This window comes from Vulpes lagopus, chromosome 2 (assembly GCF_018345385.1).
Source record: "Vulpes lagopus strain Blue_001 chromosome 2, ASM1834538v1, whole genome shotgun sequence".
In the NCBI taxonomy this organism is placed as follows: Eukaryota; Metazoa; Chordata; class Mammalia; order Carnivora; family Canidae; genus Vulpes; species Vulpes lagopus.
In genome coordinates, this window is record NC_054825.1 from 39,335,777 (window position 1) to 39,358,446 (window position 22,670).

Here is a 22,670-nt window from a genome sequence, read left to right on the forward strand (position 1 = left end):
CTACTTCACATTACACCTTTTTTTCAGTTTTTTTTTTTCAGATGGATTGTACATCTAGATGAGAAAGGAACAATTACAGAGCTTTTGCAGAATTGTTTGGCATAGTGACTAAAGCTGCACATACACCTACCCTATGACAAGTCTATTCCTAGGCTTATGCCCCAAAGAAAAGAGTGCATATGTCCACCAAAAACGTGTATAAGGATGTTGAAAGCATCTTACTGATGAAAGTCCAACACTACAAACAACCCAACCTATCAAAAGGAGAGAAACAAAACTGAAGTATAGTGATACAATAGAAAAGTACCATAGCAGTAAAAAAGAATGAACTGACACCTGCAACATGGACAATTTACAAAAGTATATGTTGGGCAAAAGAAACCAGGCCCCCCCCCCAAAAAAAAGTATATTCATTTATACAAAGTTCAACAACTGGCAAAACTAATTTATGGTGGCAAGTGTAAGAACAGTAGTTATTTCTGGGAGTAGGGAAAGGTTATAATTAAACCTGGAGAGAAAGATGGATCCTATTTTAATCTGGGTTGAACCTATATGAGTGTATAGAAATGTAAAAAGTCATCAAGCCATACATTAAAGATCTGTGAACCTTATTTTATGTATATATTATATTTCAAGAAAGCAAAAGGGATTAACTATTAATACAGTGAGAAGTAACAGAGTAGTGATATGTGTGTGTGCATGTGTGTGTGTGTATATCATAAAGGACTTATACCCAGAATATATAAAGATAAAAAAAAAATCAATAAGAAAAAACGTATCACTCAACAGAAAAATGCCCAAGATGAATATGCATTTTACAAAAAGGGATATCCAAATACCCAATAAACACGTGAAAGATGCTCAACTTCATCAGTCAGAGGAATTTAAATTAAAACCACACTGTGAGGCCACTACGCATCAACCAGCATGACAAAAATACCAAATGCTAGTAAGAATACATGAAAACTGCAACTCTCATTCACTACTGGACAGAATGTAAACTGGTTTAATTACTTTGGAATCACTTTGGAAAACTGACAGCATCTAGTAAAGCTAAATGTAGGTATATTCCTTATCAAAGCCCAAATAGAGGAGACATCCATATAAGCAAATATTAACAGAGCACTGAAAAAATTATTATTGCAAGATTAAGATTAGGCTATTTTGGGATCCCTGGGTGGCGCAGTGGTTTGGCGCCTGCCTTTGGCCCAGGGCGCGATCCTGGAGACCCGGGATCGAATCCCACATCGGGCTCCCGGTGCATGGAGCCTGCTTCTCCCTCTGCCTGTGTCTCTGCCTCTCTCTCTCTCTGTGACTATCATAAATAAATAAAAATTTAAAAAAAAAATTAGGCTATTTTTTATTATCCTTCTTAGCACTAGTGCTACAAAATTTTTAAAAATAATGAATTATTTTAAGTACACTATATCATAGTAGATGTACTGGTGGCCTAAAAAAATAATTAATCACTTTCAATATCTCAATAAGTAACTGAGGCCAGAAACTTGAAATGAATAATATTTTATAAATAATTTGTTTTCACAATTACCAACAGATCTCAACGCTGTGAGTCTTGCAGGGATAAACTAGAGAAAAGCCTGGCCAAATGCCGACAGCTTCACCTTTTTGCTGAGATTCATGTTCTCCAACTTAGCCTTCAGCAGCTTCATCTTATTCATAGTTATTGAATTTTCAATTATCTGTTGCCCAGAAGGAGAAGGCTCAATTTCTTCATCCTCATCCGTATACAAATTATACACAGAACCACCACTGTAAAGAAAGCAATAATTACTACTGAGATGTTTCTGATACCTGCTCAATGACTAAAAATACTTTATATGCAATAGAAACTATACATATGCTGCTAATGATAAGAGAATAAGTCTAATCAATGTAAATTCAAGGCAAATGTATTTCAAAAAATGTATTTCTTAGAAGAAATTTAAAAAATAAGGAGAAACACCATGATCCAGCATTACCAACAATCTAGCACAGCTAAGCTTTTCTGAAGTCAGTATACAACAGGTGAAGGTCTTTTGGCACCTACTACCTCATTCCCACAAAAGCAAAATCCATCTTCACAGAAATACACTGATTTCATTTTATCAGCCAAGGCTGGTAATTGTGAAACCTAGAACACAGGCTGATCAGAATTCCATTTAACCATAATGAAAAAAGAAACTGACACAGAACTGGACAGAATGTAACTTGTTAACTAGCTAAGCAAAAAAAGCTGTTTGCCAACAGTGAATTAATTAAACTATGCTTGATCACAGCAATTGAAGAAATGTGTCCAGAGACAATAAACTTGTTTAAATAAAGACTATCGCTTTGGCAAGAACAAGTTCTTAAAGAATTGACAACGATGGAAGCAACAGTCAACTAAACAATAAGGCAATGATTTGGAGTTCTGTTCCTTTGCTTTTATGAGTTGATATAAGGTATAAGTACTGTTCAGTTGTTTTTGCTTATAAGGCATCAATATCAACTTTAAAGTTACTGAAGAAAGAAGTCCCTATGAATAGTATGCATGAAACAACTGCAGGTAAAAAGATTTTCAAAGAATCTGCTATAACGGTAATTCAGTACAACTTGAAGTCAAATCTGCTACAATTGATGGAGTAAAAATATGTGTGGAACAGAAAAAAAATAAGTTGTACAAATTCACAAAGCTAATGAAAACCTAAGGTGTTTGAAGGCTATGTTACTCACTGTATTATTCACCAGCAGGTATTCAGAAGTAAGTATTTGAATCTGTTATCTATTCTTGAACTAGTAGTATCAACAGTAAACTTTTTTGGTTCATAGACTTAGCCATCAGTTCAATGTCTTAACTGTAGTAATTTTATTAGGATTCTTTTAAGCTCAGGGCTAACACTGAATTTTTCTGACAAGAAGAATCACCTTCACCTGCTAAGATAAAACACTGAATGCCTTTGAAAATTAGTTTTTGCTGTGGACTTAATAATGTTTCTTACTGAATTCCACCTAAAATTACAAGCCAAAACAACGCTCTATACAAAACTTATACTGCAGTAATGTCATTCTGACAGTATTACTCTGAATCACACATAACAGCATGCTTTCAGAAGTAAGAACTTTCCCACACAAATTTACAGGGGACATGCTTTCTAAATTCCCAGCAGTGTTTTCATACCTTGTTGCAAGTTAAAGGAAATTTCCATACTTCAAAATCTATTTAAATGTGCAATTGAGGAGCTCCACCTATCTTGATATGATTAATATGCAGTGTAATGCCATGCTAAATGCAAACAGCACAAGAACATTATAAGAGAATTCTATAAATGCCTTCCAAGCAATGAATATGCTCAATATCAAAATCATGCTTATGGACTGATAACAGTACTTGGCAATATCTGTCTGTATAAAAAATTTTTTTCAAAGATAAAATACATAAAATCTCATTACAGATCCATATTAACAGAGTAACTTTTGCAACTCATTTTGCAAATTTGATAGGCAACATTAGCTTGCAACCTCAATTAAGTAAAATATAACCTACCCTTCTGAAAAGCATTCAAGTTGTTCTCTTTCATGGACCCAAAATATACACACACCCAACTACTCAATTATTTTTTAATTTTTTTAAGAGAGAGAGAGAGTACACATGCATACAAGATGGTGGGAAGGGCAAAGGGAAAGGAAGAGAGTGAATCTCAAGCAGCCTCCACACCAGCCTGGACCTAACACTGGACTTGATCTCACAATCCTGAGATCATGACCTGAGCCCAAATTAAGAGTTACACACTTAACCAACTGAGCCACCCAGGCTCCCCTCAATTATTATTATTGTAATTTGAACTTTGTCAGTAAAAATTTTGCGGAAATTCTTCTCTTTTGTTATGTAAGTACCTACAAAGTACCCTTGATTTTATCTCTTAGCCTGAAAATCCTAAAATAATAACTATTTGGCCTTTCACAAAAAAAATTTTGCTCTCCCCTATTATAGAGTAAGAAAGCTTCTCCTTCTACAGTCAAGATAAATGTCTTGCAAGGTATGACCAGAAAGTTTTCTACCCTTCTTTTTCACCCACCTCTATCGCTTGTCCAATTCTGGTAAGTGAATAGAAAGGAAAAGAAATTCTAAAAATATCCTCAGAGGAAAAATAATACAATTTTAATTAAAATCCTCAGCAACATTTGGGCTATATCTTAAACACAAAGAAGCTGGCTGAGAAGAAACTGAGGTAAGAGGAGAAAATGACATTTCAAGCAAAGGGTAAAAATGTACAAAAACATGGCATAATGAAGGAGAGCTGAAAAATAAATGACAGTTGTAAAGAGCCTTATATGCTAAGCTAAGGAACTTAGATTTTTCTCCTTTAGGAAAAGAGAACCAAAAGAGGATGTTTGAAAGAGGTCAAAACAACAGTGAGCTAGCACATGGAAAGACTGGTATGAAAAAATTCTATTCCTGGCCCAAATAAGAGGCACTGGATTAAGGCTGTAGTGCTCATTACTCCCTCTTCTCTACTTCTGCTCTAGATGGTTGTGGTTACTACATGGTTACTACTATATTTTGTAGTAACCAGATTCTAACAAGTTAGAGTCAACAGTCAACACCCGTTTGTCTGTCAGCTCTCAAAATCAGAGTCTATCAACAAAACTAAAAGACAACCTACAATGGGAAAATATATTTGCAAATGACATATCAGATAAAGGGCTAGTGTCCAAGATCTATAAAGAACTTATTAAACTTAACACCCAAGAAACAAAAAATCAATTCATGAAATGGGCAGAAGACACGAACAGACATTTCACCAAAGAAGACACACACATGGCCAACAAGCACATGAGAAAATGCTCCGCAACACTTGCCATCAGGGAAGTACAAATCAAAACCACAATGAGATACCACCTCACACCAGTGAGAATGGGGAAAATTAACAAGATGTGAAACAACAAATGTTAGAGAGGATGTGGAGAAAGGGAAACCCTCTTGCACTGTTGGTGGGAATGTGAACCGGTACAGCCCCTCTGGAAAACTGTGTGGAGGTTCCTCAAAGAGTTAAAAATAGAGCTACCCTATGAACCAGCAATTGCACTGCTGGGGATTTACCCCAAAGATACAGATGCAGTGAAAAACCGAGACACCTGCACCCCAATGTTCATAGCAGCAATGTCCACAATAGCCATACTGTGGAAAGAGCTACAATGTCCTGCGACAGATGAATGGATAAAGAAGATGTGGTCTATATGTACAATGGAATATTATTCAGACATCAGAAGAGATGAATACCCACCATTTGCTTCAACGTGGATGGAACTGGAGGGTATTATGCTGAGTGAACTAAGTCAGTCAGAGAAGGACAATCATCATTTGGTTTCACTCATACAGGGAATATAAGAAATAGTGAAAGGGATTAAAGGGGAAAGGAGAGAAAATGAGTGGGAAAAATCAGAGCGGGTGACAAAGCAAGAGAGACTCTGGGAAACGAACAAGGGGTAGTGGAAGGGAAGGTGGGTGAGGGGATGGACACTGTCAGGGGCACTTGATGGGATGAGCACTGGGTATTATAATGTATGTTGGCAAATCGAACTCCAATAAAAAATAAATAACAGGGATCCCTGGGTGGCGCAGCGGTTTGGCGCCTGCCTTTGGCCCAGGGCGCGATCCTGGAGACCCGGGATCGAATCCCACATCGGGCTCCCAGTGCATGGAGCCTGCTTCTCCCTCTGCCTGTGTCTCTGCCTCTCTCTCTCTCTCTGATGACTATCATAGATAAATAAAAATTTAAAATAAATAATAAATAAATAATAAATAAATAAATAAATAAATAACAAAAACAAAATCAGAGTCTAATCCTTCTTCCACATAACTTGTAGTGAGAAGAATCTAAAGGAATCCCCATTATTCCCAATCCCTGGTTCTCATACCCTGTATACTGCCCTAAACTTGAGTGTGAAAATGACCTAGGACTTGTTTCTAGTCAACACAATATGGCAAAAGCGATTTTCCATGTATAATTTAGACTCCAAATCAGTTAACTTTGAGTTAATCCAAAGGGAGCTGAGGGCAGCCGCTACCCAAAACCAGAAAAAAACAAACAAACAAAAAACCCCAGGGCCCTAAGTCAGACAACTTGCCAGAAAATAAATTATGCCAACAACACGAATGAACTTGGAAGCAGATTCTATCAAGCCTCTAGTTAAGAGTGCATCTTTGCCAACATTTCGACTGCAGCTTTGGGAGACCCAGAGCAGAACACCCAGCTAAACTGTGCCTAGGCTCCTGAGTCATAGAATCTGTGTTTCCAGACTACAAGTTATTTTTTTCTACAATTTTGTCTTCTAGTTTTTTTATTTTGGGATTGAATTTAAGTACTTGTCCCACCAAAAAAAAAAAAAAAAAAAAAAAAAACCAAAAAGCCAAAGCAATCTTGAGAAAGAACAACAAAGCAGGAGGTAACACAATCTCAGATTTCAAGATATACTACAAAACTATAATAATCAAAACAGAATAGTCCTGACACAAAGACATACAGATCAATGAAATAGAATAGAGAGCCCAGAAATAAACCCATGCTTTTATGGTCCGTTAATCTACAACAAATGAGAGAAAAATATACAATGGAGGAAAACATAGTCTCTTCAATAGGTGATACTAGGAAAACTGGACAGCTATATGCCAAAAAAAAAAAAAAAAAGAAACTAGACCACTTTTTTAATACTGCACACAAAAACTCAAAATGGGTTAAAGACCTAAGTGTGAGACTGAAATCATAAAACTCCTAGAACACACAGGCAGTAATTTCTTTGACACCACCCCTTAGCAAAATTTTTCTAAATATCTCTCCTCTAATAAGGGAAACAAAGGCAAAAATAAACTATTGGGACTATACTAAAATAAAAAGCTTTTACACAGCAAAATGAAAAGGCAACCTACTGAATGAGAGAAGGTATTTGCAAAAGATATAACCAATAAGGGATTAGTATCCAAAATATATAAAGAACTTATAACATTCAACACCAAAAAAAAAAAAAAAAAACCCACAACTAATCTGATTAAATTTAGTTGATTAAATTTAGTTATCTGTAATACCTTTCCTTCCTTGGTTTGCTTGGGAAACTCCTACTCCTTTTTTAAGATCCCTTCCCAGAGTTTGTCCCTAACTCCCCACCTTTCAGGCAAAATGAAGGCCCTCTTATCTGGTTTTCCAGAGATTTTGGTATCTTTTTGTAACAACTGGCAAGAATATACTATAGACACTAGTTAGAGCAGACTGCAAGCTCCATGAAGGGAGGGACAATCATCTTTGTAAGTCAGTACTAGTGTACAGACTGGCTTTTAAAAAATTCATTAAATGTTTAGTGACTTAAAGTAAAAGGCAGTAAGAATCAAAGTAAGACAGAGTTCACAGAAACTTACAGCTTACCTTGTCTGATTTCCTTCTTGTTCTACTGCCTAGCTAAATACCTTTAAGATGTTTCCTTCTGAGTTTAGAATCAATATAACAATTCCTCCCCCTTTTACAGAGTAGACAAACAACACCACAGAAGTAAAGAGATTTATTTACCTTTATGCAGTAGAGTTAAATTTTGAAAAAAACCCAGCAACTCTAGGTTTAACCCTATAATGCTAAGGCTGTAAAATAATATAATAGACTATTATAAAAAGACTATAGTCAGTATCTTAGAGTTTCATAAAGGACAGAAATAAAGTTTTTTTGAAATAAATCTTTTATAAGAAAACCTTTCTCAATAAATAAATTTCAGTTTTATAAATTACTAAGTATCAAACACATAAAGGACAATTTTAGAATTATATACCCAGGGCAGTGGGGTGGAGAGAATGCATGAAATTTAGTCTTGTGAATATGAGATTGTTTTGACAACACATAGTAAACATTAAGGTTTATGGAGTATATCACACAGGGTCCTCCTCTTCTAAGTGAGACATGCAAATGAAAACATCTTTACCTTAAAGATTCAGATAATGGTGTTAAAGTGCCATCTCCCCTATCTACTACACGAAAGAAATTCAGTTGATCTCCTTCTCGGTATACCAAAAATGTAACTTGTTTGTTGCAGGAGGTCTTCTCCCAGACCTCATCTCGAATGGAATCCATGTACTCAGCCATCTCCCTAAGTGGATCTTCCACAGGAACTACAAATGGAAAAATTGATAAACAAGCTTTCAATTTATATCAAGTTTTATGCATGTTGGTACAGTGACAGGATATAATGTGCTAAATTGAAATAACACTGTGCATACAACATATACGTGATAGTCTTTAAATAAGTTTCTGATCTTTTTATAGTTTCATATAGCATTCCATATGTTGTACTAACATGAAAGAAATGAAATGCATTATTATGTTGTTACATACAAAGACAGGGCTTAACCAAATACATCAGTATTTTTCTGTGCCACTAGAGTCTGCTGATTCCATGACATAATTACCTATGACTATTTTCACTTCACACATCTATTTCCTGTATTTTCCAAATTGGTCAGATCAATCATCAAAAACACACTGGTTTAAAGACAATACTATACACAGATAACCAACTTTCAAAATTTTCTAACAGTGGAATTCACATGTCATTAAACACTATATAATTCTATCTTACAATGGCTCCATAAACACGTTAGAGTTCTTACACTATTCTCAGACTTGGTACTATAAACATCTTATGTCACAAAGGACAATTTTATAAGCCCAGTTTATAGAATTCTTAATACTAGGAGTGCTAGTAGCCAACTCTAACATTACTACCTTTACATTTTTCTAACCTATCCAAAACAGTTCAACATATCTTACAAAATCCTCCTGAAGTAGCTAGGAAAAAGATTATAATAACCCCCATTTTCTAACTAAAATTATGAAACAGAGAGAAAAGATTTGACTTGTGGAAGAAATAAACTAGCACTGGAATCAATACTTAACCTTAGTCTTCTGGTCAGTAAAGGATCAAACAAGTATGAAGGTCTTCCCTTTCAAATAAGACCCACAAAACAGAACTGCTCTGAGGAGTCTAAGGATCCCTCTTCTTGGTGGGGAATCATGTGACACACCTGAATCAGGAACCAATGAGAACATTTCCAAATTTCCCCATGCTTAGAACTCTCTTCTTAATCAAACAGAAATTGCTCACATCAACTTTTCCAAGGGCCCTTCCACAATCATCCTCCTAGAATCCTATTTCCATACTGTCACACTCCCCAAATTCCTCCACTGCACTTGCAACTGCCTGACATCAAATCTTTACACCTTTATTATGGGCAATGTCAGTAAGCAGAAACTTTTTTCTTCCATGGAACAGTGTATTGAACATCTAGTAGATGCATAAAATATACTCGTTAAATGAATGACTTCCAGAGATTGCCCACATTCTGAAAAAGGATTCAACAGTGCCAAAATAATACCCATGAAACCCAAATGCATCACGAACCAGGCTAAAGGGCAACTTTAGAATTCTCTGTAAAAATCATTATACCGGGATCCCTGGGTGGCGCAGCGGTTTGGCGCCTGCCTTTGGCCCAGGGCGCGATTCTGGAGACCCGGGATCGAATCCCACATCAGGCGCCCGGTGCATGGAGCCTGCTTCTCCCTCCGCCTGTGTCTCTGCCTCTCTCTCTCTCTCTCTGTGACTATCATAAATAAATAAAAAAATTTTTAAAAAAAAATCATTATACCCAGAGTTGAAGATTCTGGGTAAAAGAAAGCAACAAACTGGTATGAACCTAAACACAGTGATAACCATATATTTATACAATGCTATCATTTCCTTTCCCTCTACTGGTGAGGTTTACTTTTAAATATCCTAGTATTAAATCAAGAATCAGGAGATTTTCCTGAAACATGAGTTCCTTCTGTGTATTTGGGCTTTAAAGAACAATGCTTAGAAAAACAATCATCATTTTTCTAAGGAAGAAAATCTGACTAAAACTTGAGACTATAAAAATACCAACTGGCTTGAAAATTATTTAATTGCTTTAATATACAGAATTTTCACAAATGCCTACCTCTTCTAGTATTTATAGGTCCCCCACGCATAGCCAATACCAGCTTCAAGGTACAACCTTCTGATATACTGTGAACACAAAAATAAACCACCATAATTAAAGTGTACTGGTGTTAGACATATACACAATTAAGTGCTAGTTTATCAGGTATAGTACTTACCCTCTATAATAAAAAAAGATACAGCAATATACGTTAATATAAAATGTTAACTTAATTACTTGTATAAAAAGGGAAAAGTAAGTTCTCATAAGCTTTAAATATGACATGTCATCTCAATTTAGTCTCTTCATTTCACACAAAGAAAAAGAGGCTCTAAGAAGAAAATAAGTTTGTCCAAGGTTCAAAATGTTAGAAAATAGATCCAGTTAGTAAAATAGAAAATAGAAAAATAGCAAATTTATAAGATCTACAAGATCTCCTGAATCCCTGTGCTCTTCCAGATATTTCACATCACCTCTGTCTCTTTTTTTTATTACGAAAAGAGTGAAGAAGTGTATGAATGAGAGAAGGGAGAAAAAAAGACGAAAGCCAAATAGTGTATCTGCAATCACTGGTGCACACAGTGTCACTTAGTAACAGAAGAAAGGCTTGATGAAAAAATGAAAGACTTGGTGAAGAGCAAAACTCTCTTACCCAATACTCTTTTTTTGTCTCTATCAAGTGTATTTGTTTTACTTTTTTAAAGATCTTATTTATTTATTTGAGAGAGACAGAGTGCAAGTGGGAGAACACAAGTAGGGGGAGCAGCAGACTCCCCACTGAGCAAGGAGTTTGATGTGGAGCTCAATCTCAGGACCTCAAAATCATGATCTGAACCAAAGGCAGCTGCCTGATTGTGCCACCCAAACACCCCTATTTTTAATTTTTTTATTAAGTTTTTTATTTTAATTATAGTAAACAGTGTTATTATATTAGTTCCAGGTGTACAATATAGTGATTCAACAATTCTATGCATTACTCAGTGCTTATCATGATTAGTGTCCTCTTAATCTCCTTCACCTAGTTCACCCATCCTCCACCCACCTCCCCGCCTCTGGTAACCATCACTTTGTTCTCTATAGTTAAGAGTGTTTCTTGGTTTGTCTATGTTTTTCCTTTGATTATATGTTTTGTTTTTAAATTCCACATATGAGTAAAACTCGATGGTATTTACCTTGTTCTGACTTACTCCACTTAGCATTATACTCTCTAGCTCCTTCCATGTCATTGCAAATGCAAGATTTCATTTTTTTTATGGCTGAAAAATATTTCATTCATTCATCTACCAGTGGACATTGGGCTGCTTCCATAATTTGGCTATTGTAAATAATGCCTCTATAAACAGAGGGTTGCATGTATCCCTTTGAATTAGTGTTGGGTAAATACCCAATAGTGCAATTATTAGATTGTACGGTACTTCTATTTTAAATTTTTTGATGAACCTCCACACTATCTTCTACAGTGGCTGCACCAATTTGCATTCCCACCACCACTACAAGAGGATTCCTTCCCCCCCCCCAACCCCGCCCCCAGCAATCTCATCAACACCTGTTGTATCTTGTATTGTTACTTTTAGCCATTCCAACGGGTGTGAGGTAACATATCACTGTAGTTTTGATTTGCATTTCCCTGATGATTAGTGATACTGAGCATCTTTTCATATGTTTGTTGGCCATCTAGATGTCTTCTTTGCAGAAATGCCTGTTTTTTAATTGGATCATTTGGTTTTGGGGTGTTGAGTTGTATTGTTTTTTATTTTTTTGGATACTAACCCTAACCCTTTCTTGGATATGTCATTTGCAAACATCTCCCATTCAGTAGATTGCTTTTAGTTGTGTCCTTTGCTGTGCAGAAGCTTTTCATTTTGATGTAGTCCCAATAGTTTATTTTTGCCTTTATTTCCCTTGCCTCAGGAGATATACATTAGAAAAATGTTGCTATAGCTGGTGTCAGAGAAATTACTACATGTGCTCTCTTCTAGGATTTTTATTCTTACCCAATACTCTTGTAAAAATGAAAAGAAAAAGAAAGTAGCCAAGTGGGAACAGGTCAATATTAAAAAGAGCACAAGGCAAGGTCAAAAGAGAAAGATTAAAAAATAAAAGGCAGGGGATACGTAATTGGTGTGAAAAATGAAAAGATAAAGAATCAAAGGATAAGGATCAGGCAGTATGGAGTACTGAACCAACATATCTTACGGTTCAGGATTTACCCTTAAATCTAGGGGTCACAACTATTCAGAAGACACGATCCAAGGATTCAGAAGGAAAACACTGATATATCGAGTCATAATGCTGAGCATCTATAAAACAGCCAATATGTAATTAAACTCACTTGTAATCATTCAAGCAAAATTCATCTTCAAGTTCCATGTTATTCCAAATTAAGTGCTGCTGACAGATGGAAATACCTTAGGGAAATGTTATAAAAATATAGTTACAAATTTAATAGAATATTCAAAAGAGTAGGATAGAAAGCTATTAAAGAATTACTATTAATAATAAACACATTTCTAAATTGAATGCTAGGTGCTTAGGTAAAATTGCCAGAATCATAGGTAAAAGGTATGGTTAAAAGTAGATGGAGTCCAATCCACACACTTTAGAACAGTAATTTTAGTAACTCTCTATCCGAGAAGTGAAGTATGACATTAGGAGCCCTTTAAAGACAAATATCATGAAATCATCCCTGAAGAATTTAAGATTTAAGGCCTAAAAGGCAGTTCTCAGTGCTATGAAGTACAGTCTTCATTCAGTTATTTGCAGATTGTTAAAAGTATATTGTTGGGGGTAGGGGAGGTGTGAAATGGGTGAAGGGGGTTAGAATGTACAAATCTCAGCTATAAAATAATTATGTAATAAAATATATAAAATAAAGTAGAACATGGGGACTATATAGTTAAAAATATTGTATACCCAATGGAACATTACTCAGCCAATAGAAATGACAAATACCCACCATTTGCTTCAACGTGGATGGAACTGGAGGGTATTATACTGAGTGAAATAAGTCAATCGGAGAAGGACAAACATTATATGGTCTCATTCATTTGAGGAATATAAATAATAGTGAAAGGGAATAGAGGGGAAGAGAGAAGAAAGGGGGAGGAAATATCAGAAAGGGGAGACAGAACATGGAAGACTCCTAACTCTGGGAAATGAACTAGGGGTGGTGGAAGGGGAGGAGGGCGGGGGTGGGGGTGACTGGGAAGCGGGCACTGAGGGGGGCACTTGACAGGATGCACACTGGGTGTTATTCTGTATGTAGGCAACTTGAACACCAATAAAAAATAAATTTATTATTAAAATAATAATAATAATATTGTATACCTGAAAGTTGCTAAGAGAGTAGAAGAAAATTTCTTCATCACAAGAAAACAAGTTTATAACTCTGTATGGTGATGGATGTTAAAAAGACCCATTACAGTAACTACTTCGCAATAAATACAAATATTGAATCATTATATTGTACACTCAAAACAAGTATGTCCAATTATATCTAAGTTCAAATATATAGAACATTTCACTTGTTTTACTGTTTTTGTGGGGAGGTGGTTATTCCTAAAATGTCTTCCTAGAGTAGTATTATCTAGTGATTAACATGGCATCTTTCATAACTCTTTTGAATGGAAAAGTCAGAAATCTTGAAAAACGGTAGAAAATATCATTTTGAATATAAACATTAATGTACTAGAAAATTCTTTCCACCTTAGTATTTATATGTGATCGTATATTAACACATTCTTTTGTAGACCCTAAACACTAATCACAGAATAATTCAATATTTGGCGCAGAACAAAAGTATGTTGTGCGTTATTTTCAACGCTGAAGATTATACTCTACAATACAGTTATTTGCATTCCTGTGATATTAAAGAAACATTAAGGAAGATTCTACAGACTAATATAATTAATCTTTTTTGTGCATTTGTTTGTTTTTTCCAAAGTGTACATTAGAATGCCCAAAGAAGCAGCCCAGGTGGCTCAGTGGTTTAGCGCCACCTTCAGCCCAGGGCCTGATCCTGGAGATCCCGGATCGAGTCCCACGTCAGGCTCCCTGCATGGAGCCTGCTTCTCCCTCTGCCTATGTCTCTGCCTCTGTGTGTGTGTGTGTGTGTGTGTGTGTGTATCTCATGAATAAATAAAATCTTTAAAAAAAATGCCCAAAGAATATTTGGACTATACTCGCCTGAGAGTATTATCCACACTATAGAACATTTAATGAATACTGATATTGATGAAAATCTTTCTTGAATATCTCATATACTTAGCCCTCTCAAATTACTTTTCTTAGGATACTAAAGCTGCCTAGAATAATAATAGTGGTGGGCTGCCTGGGTGGCTCTGTTGGTTAAGTGTTCAACTTTTTATTTTGGATCAGGTCACGATCTCAGCATCATGAGATCAAGTCCTGCATCCAGCTCTAAGCTCAGGATGGAATCTACTCGTCCCTCTCCTCCTGCTCATCCCTCTGTTTGTCTCTCTTTCAAGTAAATAAATAAAATCTTAAAAAAATAATAACAGTGGTATGTATGCTACTGTTTATTATTATAAGCGAATAACTAGAGAGCGAGGCAAGATGGCATAGGAGTAGGGTCCCCAAGTCACGTGTCCCCACCAACTTACCTAGATAACTTTCAAATCATCCTGAAAACCTACAAATTTGGCCTGAGATTTAAAGAGAGAACAGCTGGAATGCTACAGTGAGAAGAGTTCGCACTTCTATCAAGGTAGGAAGACAAAAATAAATAAATAAAAAAGCATCCAAGGGGGACGGGACCCCGCAAGGAGCCAGGCTAAGGCCCTGAGGCTAGTGCCTCCAGGACAGGAAGGCCCAGTCCCAGAGAAGAAGGAGTTTACCAATCTTACTGGACGGAAAGGCGCTCACAGGGAGCTCAGGCAGGATCCCAGGAGGGGCAGTGGAGATCCCAGGTTCCCAGGGTCACTAACAAGTGCGCGGGGGGCGGGGCGGGGGGTTGGGGGGGGAGTGTGCCACACACCGCGGGCTAAGCTCCTGAAAGGGCTAGAGCACCTGCTCGGCGGGGCCTCCAGAGCAGCTCAGGTGGTGGCTCCGCGGGGAGGGGGCTGCGCCGCCCGGGGAATGCAATTCCAGCAGCGCAGGCCCCTGAGCCTAGGGTGGCTGGGAACACAGCCCAGGATTCTGCACTCCCCTTGGTACAGGCAAAGGCGGGGATGGCACAGGACAGAAAGAATGCTCCTGCCGCTGGGCGGCCTGAGCTGTGCAGATCAGCGCCCCCTGCCCCCAGAGCGTCCAGGCCAGTGCAGACTGGAAGACTGTGGTGGTTACTGTGGGAGCTGACTCTAGGGTTGGAGAGCTGGCCCCTGCCACTGTTGTCATTCCTCCTGCTGTCACCTTGTGCCTGGGACTGGGCGAAGCACAAGGGAGCAAGGGCCTCACAAGATAAATAGCTCCAAATGAGCTGTGCACCTGGCAGGGGGCTGAGCAGCTCCCCCAGGTGCACACACCTGAGAATCAGCACAGCAGACTGCTCCCCCAGAAGAGCAGCTGGAAGGACAGGGGAAGAGTAAGTTCTTGACAAAGCAGTGCTGGAAAGTGTCAGGGTAAGTCGAGGGACTCACAGTTTATAGAACAGAGTATACTCCTCCTTGATTTTTTATTATTGTTTTGTTGTTATTCTTTGTGGTTTTTTTCCTTTTCTTTTTTTTTCTCTTTTTTTTCCTTCCTTTTCCATTACAACTTGTTTTTAGCCACTCTGCACTGAGCAAAATGACTAGGAAAAAAAAACTCACCACAAAAGAAAGAATCAGAAATAGTACTCTCTCCCACAGAGTTACAGAATTTGGATTACAATTAAATGTCAGAAAGTCAATTCAGAAGCAGAATTATAAAGCTCCTGGTGACTCTGGAAAAAGCATAAAGGATTCAAGAGACTTCATGACTACAGAATTTAGATCCAATCAGGCCAAAATTAAAAATCAATTAAATGAGATGCAATCCAAACTGGAGGTCCTAACAATGAGAGTTAATGCGGTAGAATAATGAGTGAGTGACACAGAAGACAAGTTGATGAAAAGGAAGGAAGCTAAGGAAAAGGAGAAAAACAATTAAAAGATCATGAGGAAAGATTAAGGGAAATAAATGCCAGCCTAAGAAGGAAAATTCTACTTTTAATTGGGGTTCTAGAGGGCGCCAAAAGGGACAGGGGACCAGAAAGTGTATTTGAACAAATAATAGCTGAGAACTTACCTAACTTGGGAAAGGAAACAGGCATTCAGATCCAGGAGAGAGGTTCCTCCCTAAAATCAATAAAAACCATTCAACACCCTGACATTTAACAGTGAAACTTGCAAATTGCAAAGATAAAGCGAAGATTCTTAAAGCAGCAAGAGACAAGAGATCCCTAACCTTTATGGGGAGAAGTATTAGGTTAACAGCAGACCTCTCCAAAGAGACCTGGCAAACCAGAAAGGGCTGGCAAGATATATTCAAGGTCCTAAATGAGAAGAACATGCAGCCAAGAATACTCTATCCAGAATGACTCTCATTCAGAAGAGCTTCCAAGATAGGCAGAAACTGAAAGAATATATGACCACCAAACCAGCTCTGCAAGAAATATTAAGGGGGACTCCGTAAAAGAAAGAGGAGGTCCAAGGAAACAATCCACAAAAACAGGGACTGAATAGGTATCAATGATGACACTAAATTCTTATCTTTCAATAAGATAAGAATTCTGAACATGAGTGGGCTTAATGATCCCATCAAAAGACACCGGGTTTCAAACTGTATAGAAAGCAAGACCCATCTATTTGCTGTCTACAGAGATTCATTTTAGACCTAAGGACACCTACAGCCTGAAAATGAAAGGTTGGAGAACCATGTACCATTCAAATGGTTCTCAAAAGAAAGCAGGGGTAGCCATCCTCATATCAGATAAGTTAAAGTTTATCCCAAAGACTGTAGCAAGAGATGAAGGAGGGACACTACATCATACTTAAAGGATCTATCCAACAAGAGGACCTAACGGTCATGAATATTTATGCCCCGAATGTGGGAGCTGCCAAGTCTATCAATCAATTAATAACCAAACTTAAGACATACTTAGATAATAATACGCTAATACTGGGAGACCTCAACATGACGCTTTCTGTAAATGACAGATCTTCTAGGCACAACATCTCCAAAGAAACAAGAGCTTTAAATGATACACTGGACCAGATTGATTTCACAAATATTTACAGAAATTTACATCCAAATGCAACTGAATACACATTCTTCTCAAGTGCACATGGAACTTTCTCCAGAATAGACCACATACTGGGTCACAAATCAGGTCTTAACCGATACCAAAAGATTGGGATCGTGCCCTGCATATTTTCAGACCATAATGCTTTGAAACTAGAACTAAATCACAAGAAGAAGTTTGGAAGGATTTCAAAAATGTGGAGGTTAAAGACCATCCTTCTAAAAGATGAAAGTGTCAACCAGGAAATTAGAGAAGAATTAAAAAGACTCATGGAAACTAATGAGAATGAAGATACAACCATTCAAAATCTTTGGGATACAACAAAAGCAGTCCTGAGGGGGAAATACATCACAATACTAGCATCCCTCAAAAAACTGGAAAGAACTCCAATACAAAAGCTAACCTTGCACCTAAAGGAGCTGGAGAAGCAACAGCAAATGAAACCTTCACCCAGCAGAAGAAGAGAGTTAATAAAGATTCGAGCAGAACTCCATGAAATCGAGACCAGAAGAACTGTGGAACAGACCAAGAAAACCAGGAGTTGGTTCTTTGAAAGAATTCATAAGATAGATAAACCATTAGCCAGCCTTATTAAAAGGAAGAGAGAAAAGACTCAAATTAATAAAATCATGAATGAGAAAGGAGAGATCACGACCAACACCAAGGAAATACAAACGATTTTAAAAACTTATTATGAGCAGCTATATAGCAATAATTTAGGCAACCTAGAAGAAATGGACACATTTTTGGAAAACCACAAACTACCAAAACTGGAACAGGAAGAAATAGAAAACCTGAACAGGCCGATAACCAGGGAGGAAATGGAAGCAGTCATCAAAAACCTCCCAAGACACAAAAGTCCAGGGCCAGATGGCTTCCCCGGGGAATTCTATCAAATATTTAAAGAAGAAACAATATCTATTCTACTACAGTTGTTCCAAAAGATAGCAAGGGATGGAATACCTCCACCAAACTCGTTCTATGAGGCCATCATCACCTTAATTCCAAAACCAGACAAAGACCCCACCAAAAAGGAGAATTATAGACACAATATTCCTGATGAACACAGACGCAAAAATTCTCCACAAGATACTAGCCAATAGGATCCAACAATACATTAAGAAGATTTTTCACCATGACCAAGTGGGATTTATCCCCAGGATGCAAGGCTGGTTCAACACTCGTAAAGCAATCAATATGGTGGATCATATCAACAAGAGAAAAAACAAGAACCACATGATTCTCTCCACAGCTACAGAGAAAGCATTTGACAAAATACAGCACCCATTCCTCATCAAAACTCTTCAGAGTGTAGGGATAGAGGGAACATTCCTCAGCATCTTCAAAGCCATCTATGAAAAGCCCACAGCAAATATCATTCTTTTTTTTTTTTTTTTTTTTTTCAAATATCATTCTTAATGGGGAAACACTGGGAGCCTTTCTCTTAAGATCAGGAACAAGACAGGGATGTCCACTCTCACCACTGCTATTCAACGTAGTACTAGAAGGCCTAGCCTCAGCAAGCAGACAACAAAAAGAAATAAAAGGCATTCAGTTTGGCAAAGAAGAAGTCAAACTATCCCTCTCTGCAGATGACATGACACTGTACATAGAAAACGCAAAAGACTCCACCCCAAGATTGCTAGAACTCATACAGCAATTCAGCAGTGTGGCAGGATACAAAATCAATGCCCAGAAACCAGTGGCATTTCTATACACTAACAATGAGACTGAAAAAGAGATATTAAGGAGTCAATCCCATTTACAATTGCACCCAAAAGCATAAGATACCTAGGAATAAAGCTAACCAAAGAGGTAAAGGGTCTATATCTTGAAAACTACAGAAGACTTCTGAAAGAAATTGAGGAAGACACAAAGAGATGGAAAAATATTCCATGCTCATGGATCAGGAGAATTAATATTGTAAAAATGTCAATGTTACCCAGAGCAATTTACGTGTTTAATGCAATCCCTATCAAAATACCATGGACTTTCTTCAGAGAGTTGGAACGAATCATCTTAAGATTTGTGTGGAATCAGAAAAGACCCCAAATAGCCAGGGGAATATTAAAAAAGAAAACCAGAGCTGGGGACATCACAACGTCAGATTTCAGGTTGTACTACAAAGCTGTGGTCATCAAGACAGTGTGGTACTGGCACAAAAACAGACACACAGATCAATGGAACAGAATAGAGAATCCAGAAGTGGACCCTCAACTTTATGGTCAACTAATATTTGACAAAGCAGGAAAGACTATCCGCTGGAAAAAAAAAAACAGTCTCTTGAATAAATGGTGCTGGGAAAATTGGACATCCACGTGCAGTAGAATGAAACGAGACCATTACCTTACACCAGACACAAAGATAAACTCAAAATGTTTGAAAGATCTAAATCTAGATCAAAATCCTAGAGAACACAGGCAACACCCGTTTTGAACTTGGCCACAGCAATTTCTTGTAAGATACATCCATGAAGGCAAGAGAAACAAAAGCAAAAATGTACTATTGTGACTTCATTGAGATAAAAAGCCTCTGCAAAGCAAAAGAAACAGTCAACAAAACTAAAAGACAACCTACAGAGTGGGAGAAGATACTTGCAAATGGCCTATCAGATAAAGGGCTGGTATCCAAGATCTATAAAGAACTTCTTAAACTCAACAGCAAAGAAACACAATCCAATCATGAAATGGGCAAAAGTCACAAACAGAAACCTTACAGAAGAAGACACAGACAGGGCCAACAAGCACATGAGAAAATGCTCCGCATCACTTGCCATCAGGGAAATACAAATCAAAACTACAATGTACCTTTCTCTCCACATAGCGACCCCTGATTTCCCCCAACATGCCTTCCACTACTTTGCTTATAAATATCCCCTATTACAGCTTGTCCATATTACAGTGAAAGTGTGTATTTCTCTACTCTCAGTATTGAGGATAAAGGACCATGTCTCACTGTCTCTAGCAAGCACATTTTGGGGACAGGGCATAGAAGGCACACCTGTTCCTTTTGTGTGTTTATTCAGAAAACATACCCAGAGTAGTGCTGGGAGCACAGAAAGATGATGTGATCTTTTTCAATTTCCCTCAATATGCTAGTAATAATAAGACATCTGGGATATTGGAGAGAATGGTTATCTGGGAGAATGTTATTTAAAAATAAAGGGTAGTTTTCAACCAAATTTAAAAGAGTGATCATGGCTTGGTTGGTGGAATATGCGACTCTTGATTTGGGATCCTAAGGTTAAGCCCCACAGGTGGTGTGGAATTTACTTAAAATTAAATAAATGACTGATTATGCTTAAAAAAAAAAACCCACCAGTGAGAATGGTGAAAATTAACAACACAGGAAACAACAAATGTTGAGGGGAACCCTCCCCTCTTGCACTGTTGGTGGGAATGTGGACTTACAGCCACTATGGGAAACTGTGTGGAGGTTCCTCAAAGAGTTAAAAACAGAACTGCCCTACAACCCACCATTGCACTGCTGGGGATTTACCCCAAAGATACAGATGCAGTGAAACGCCGGAACACCTGCACCCCAATGTTTATAGCAGCAATGTCCACAAGCCAAACTATGGAAGGAGCCTCGGTGTCCATTGAAAGATGAATGGATACAGAAGCTGTGGTCTATGTATACAGTGGAATATTAGCCATTAGAAATGACAAATACCCACCATTTGCTTCGCCGTGGATGGAACTGGAGGGTATTATGCTGAGTGAAGTAAGTCAATCAGAGAAGGACAAACATTATATGGTCTCATTCATTTGGGATGAATAAAAAAGAGTGAAAAGTAATAACAGGAAAAGGAGAAAAAATGAGTGAAAATACCAGTGAGGGTGACAGAGAGAGACTCCTAAGTCTGGAAAACAAACAAGGGGTGGTGGAAAGGGAGGTGGGTGAGGGTTGGGGTGACTGGGTGATGGGCACTGAAGGGGCACTTGATGGGATGAGCACTGGGTGATAGGTTATATTTCGGCAAACTGAACCCCAATAAAAAAATAATAAAAAAATAAAGTATCTACTGCAGATAATATGACATAACATATCTGAAAAACCCAGAAATTTATGAGAAAACCACACAAAAAAGATAACTCAATACCAGTATATACAATTAACATACAATATCAACAGCCTTCAAATAAACACTAAACCATTAAGGGACACACGGCAAAGAAAATTCCATTTACAATAACAATAAAGATTTAAAGATTATGAAGTACTTAGAATAAGCTTAATAAGAAAAGTGAAACTCTTGCTACTGAGAAAATTTTGAAGCACTACTGAAAACATAAAAGTAGATTTGAACTGTAGCTGGAGAGAGAGTGTGAGTGGGAGGAGGGGCATAAAGAGAGAATCTTTAAGCTGACTCCCCACTGAGTAGGCAAACACCAGAGTCAGTCTTATGACCCCTGAGATTATTACCAAGACACACATCAGATCCTGTCCCTGGAACTAATTGTATGATTTGGGGTGAGTGTTAAATCCCCCCTGTGTTTTCTCATTTGTAACATGATGATTAAAAATCATAAAATGATGAAATAGATCAATATTGTATAGGATTTCAAACAGCGCCTGAAATATAATAAACATTGTGTAAGTGCTTGTTGAAAAAAAAAAGTAGACTTGAACAAAACACAAAAAGAAGGTTGTTTTTAGATAGAATAATTTAACACCATAAAGATGTCAGTTCTACTTAATTTTTAAATTAAATGCAATCACTCTAAAACTACCAAACTCTTTTAAAAAAGAGTAAGACAAGGCAACACTAAAGTTAAAAGCAAAACAAACATGCAATAGCTAGGGAAAAAAAATATTAAAAAAGAAAATCCAAGAGCAGTACACTTCCACCTGACATGAAAACATACTATAAAATCTCTATAATTAAAAGTGTGATACTGACACATAGAAAGCCCAGAAACAGACCCAACTATAGATGAGAAAGGTGGTATTTCAAATTACTGAGCCAAAAATGGACTTTTATAATATATGGTGCTGGAATAACTGTGTAATCATTTGGAAAAAGAAAATTAGATTCATACCTAATGCTATATATAAGAATAAATAACAAGAACAAAGAATAAACTCCAAACAGATTTAACATCTAAATGTTAAAAATGAAGCTATATAAATACTAAAAGAAAACATGGCCTAATTGCTCTTTAACTGTTATGGAAAGAAAGGTCTATTCTAATTACAACTTAAAATGCAGAAATAGTAAAAGATTGATAAATTTGCTTAAACTTTTCTTTCAGATGCAAAAAATTTTTTAATTGCATGAGAAAGAAGCCAGTATAAAAAAAGTCAGAGGCACCAGGTAGCTTGGTCAGTTAGCTATGCATCCAATTCTTGGTTTCAGGTTCAGGTTATCATCTCATGGGTTATAAGACTGAGCCCTGTGTCTGACTCTGCACTCAGTGGGGAGTCTACTTGAAGATTCTCTATGCTCTCCTCCTACTCATGCTCCTCTCTGTC

General features: G+C 37.3%; 1 protein-coding gene across 7 annotated transcripts in view; it reads right to left on the minus strand.

Moving 5' to 3' along the window:
- ZFAND4 (zinc finger AN1-type containing 4) overlaps positions 1 to 22,670 on the minus strand; it is an 80,590-nt gene that overhangs the window by 21,504 nt on the left and 36,416 nt on the right. For 4 of the 7 annotated variants that reach the window (XM_041746512.1, XM_041746511.1, XM_041746517.1 and 1 more), the window contains 4 exons: positions 12,306 to 12,381; positions 9,992 to 10,059; positions 7,942 to 8,128; positions 1,623 to 1,770 (listed from right to left, as the gene is read on the minus strand). In XM_041746512.1, coding sequence (XP_041602446.1) covers positions 1,623 to 1,770; positions 7,942 to 8,128; positions 9,992 to 10,059; positions 12,306 to 12,381 — 479 coding nt within the window. Of the gene's footprint in view, positions 1 to 1,622; positions 1,771 to 7,941; positions 8,129 to 9,991; positions 10,060 to 12,305; positions 12,382 to 16,198; positions 16,249 to 22,670 lie in introns of all 7 variants that reach the window. The other 3 variants (XM_041746514.1, XM_041746516.1, XM_041746518.1) reach the window with 2 other exon arrangements.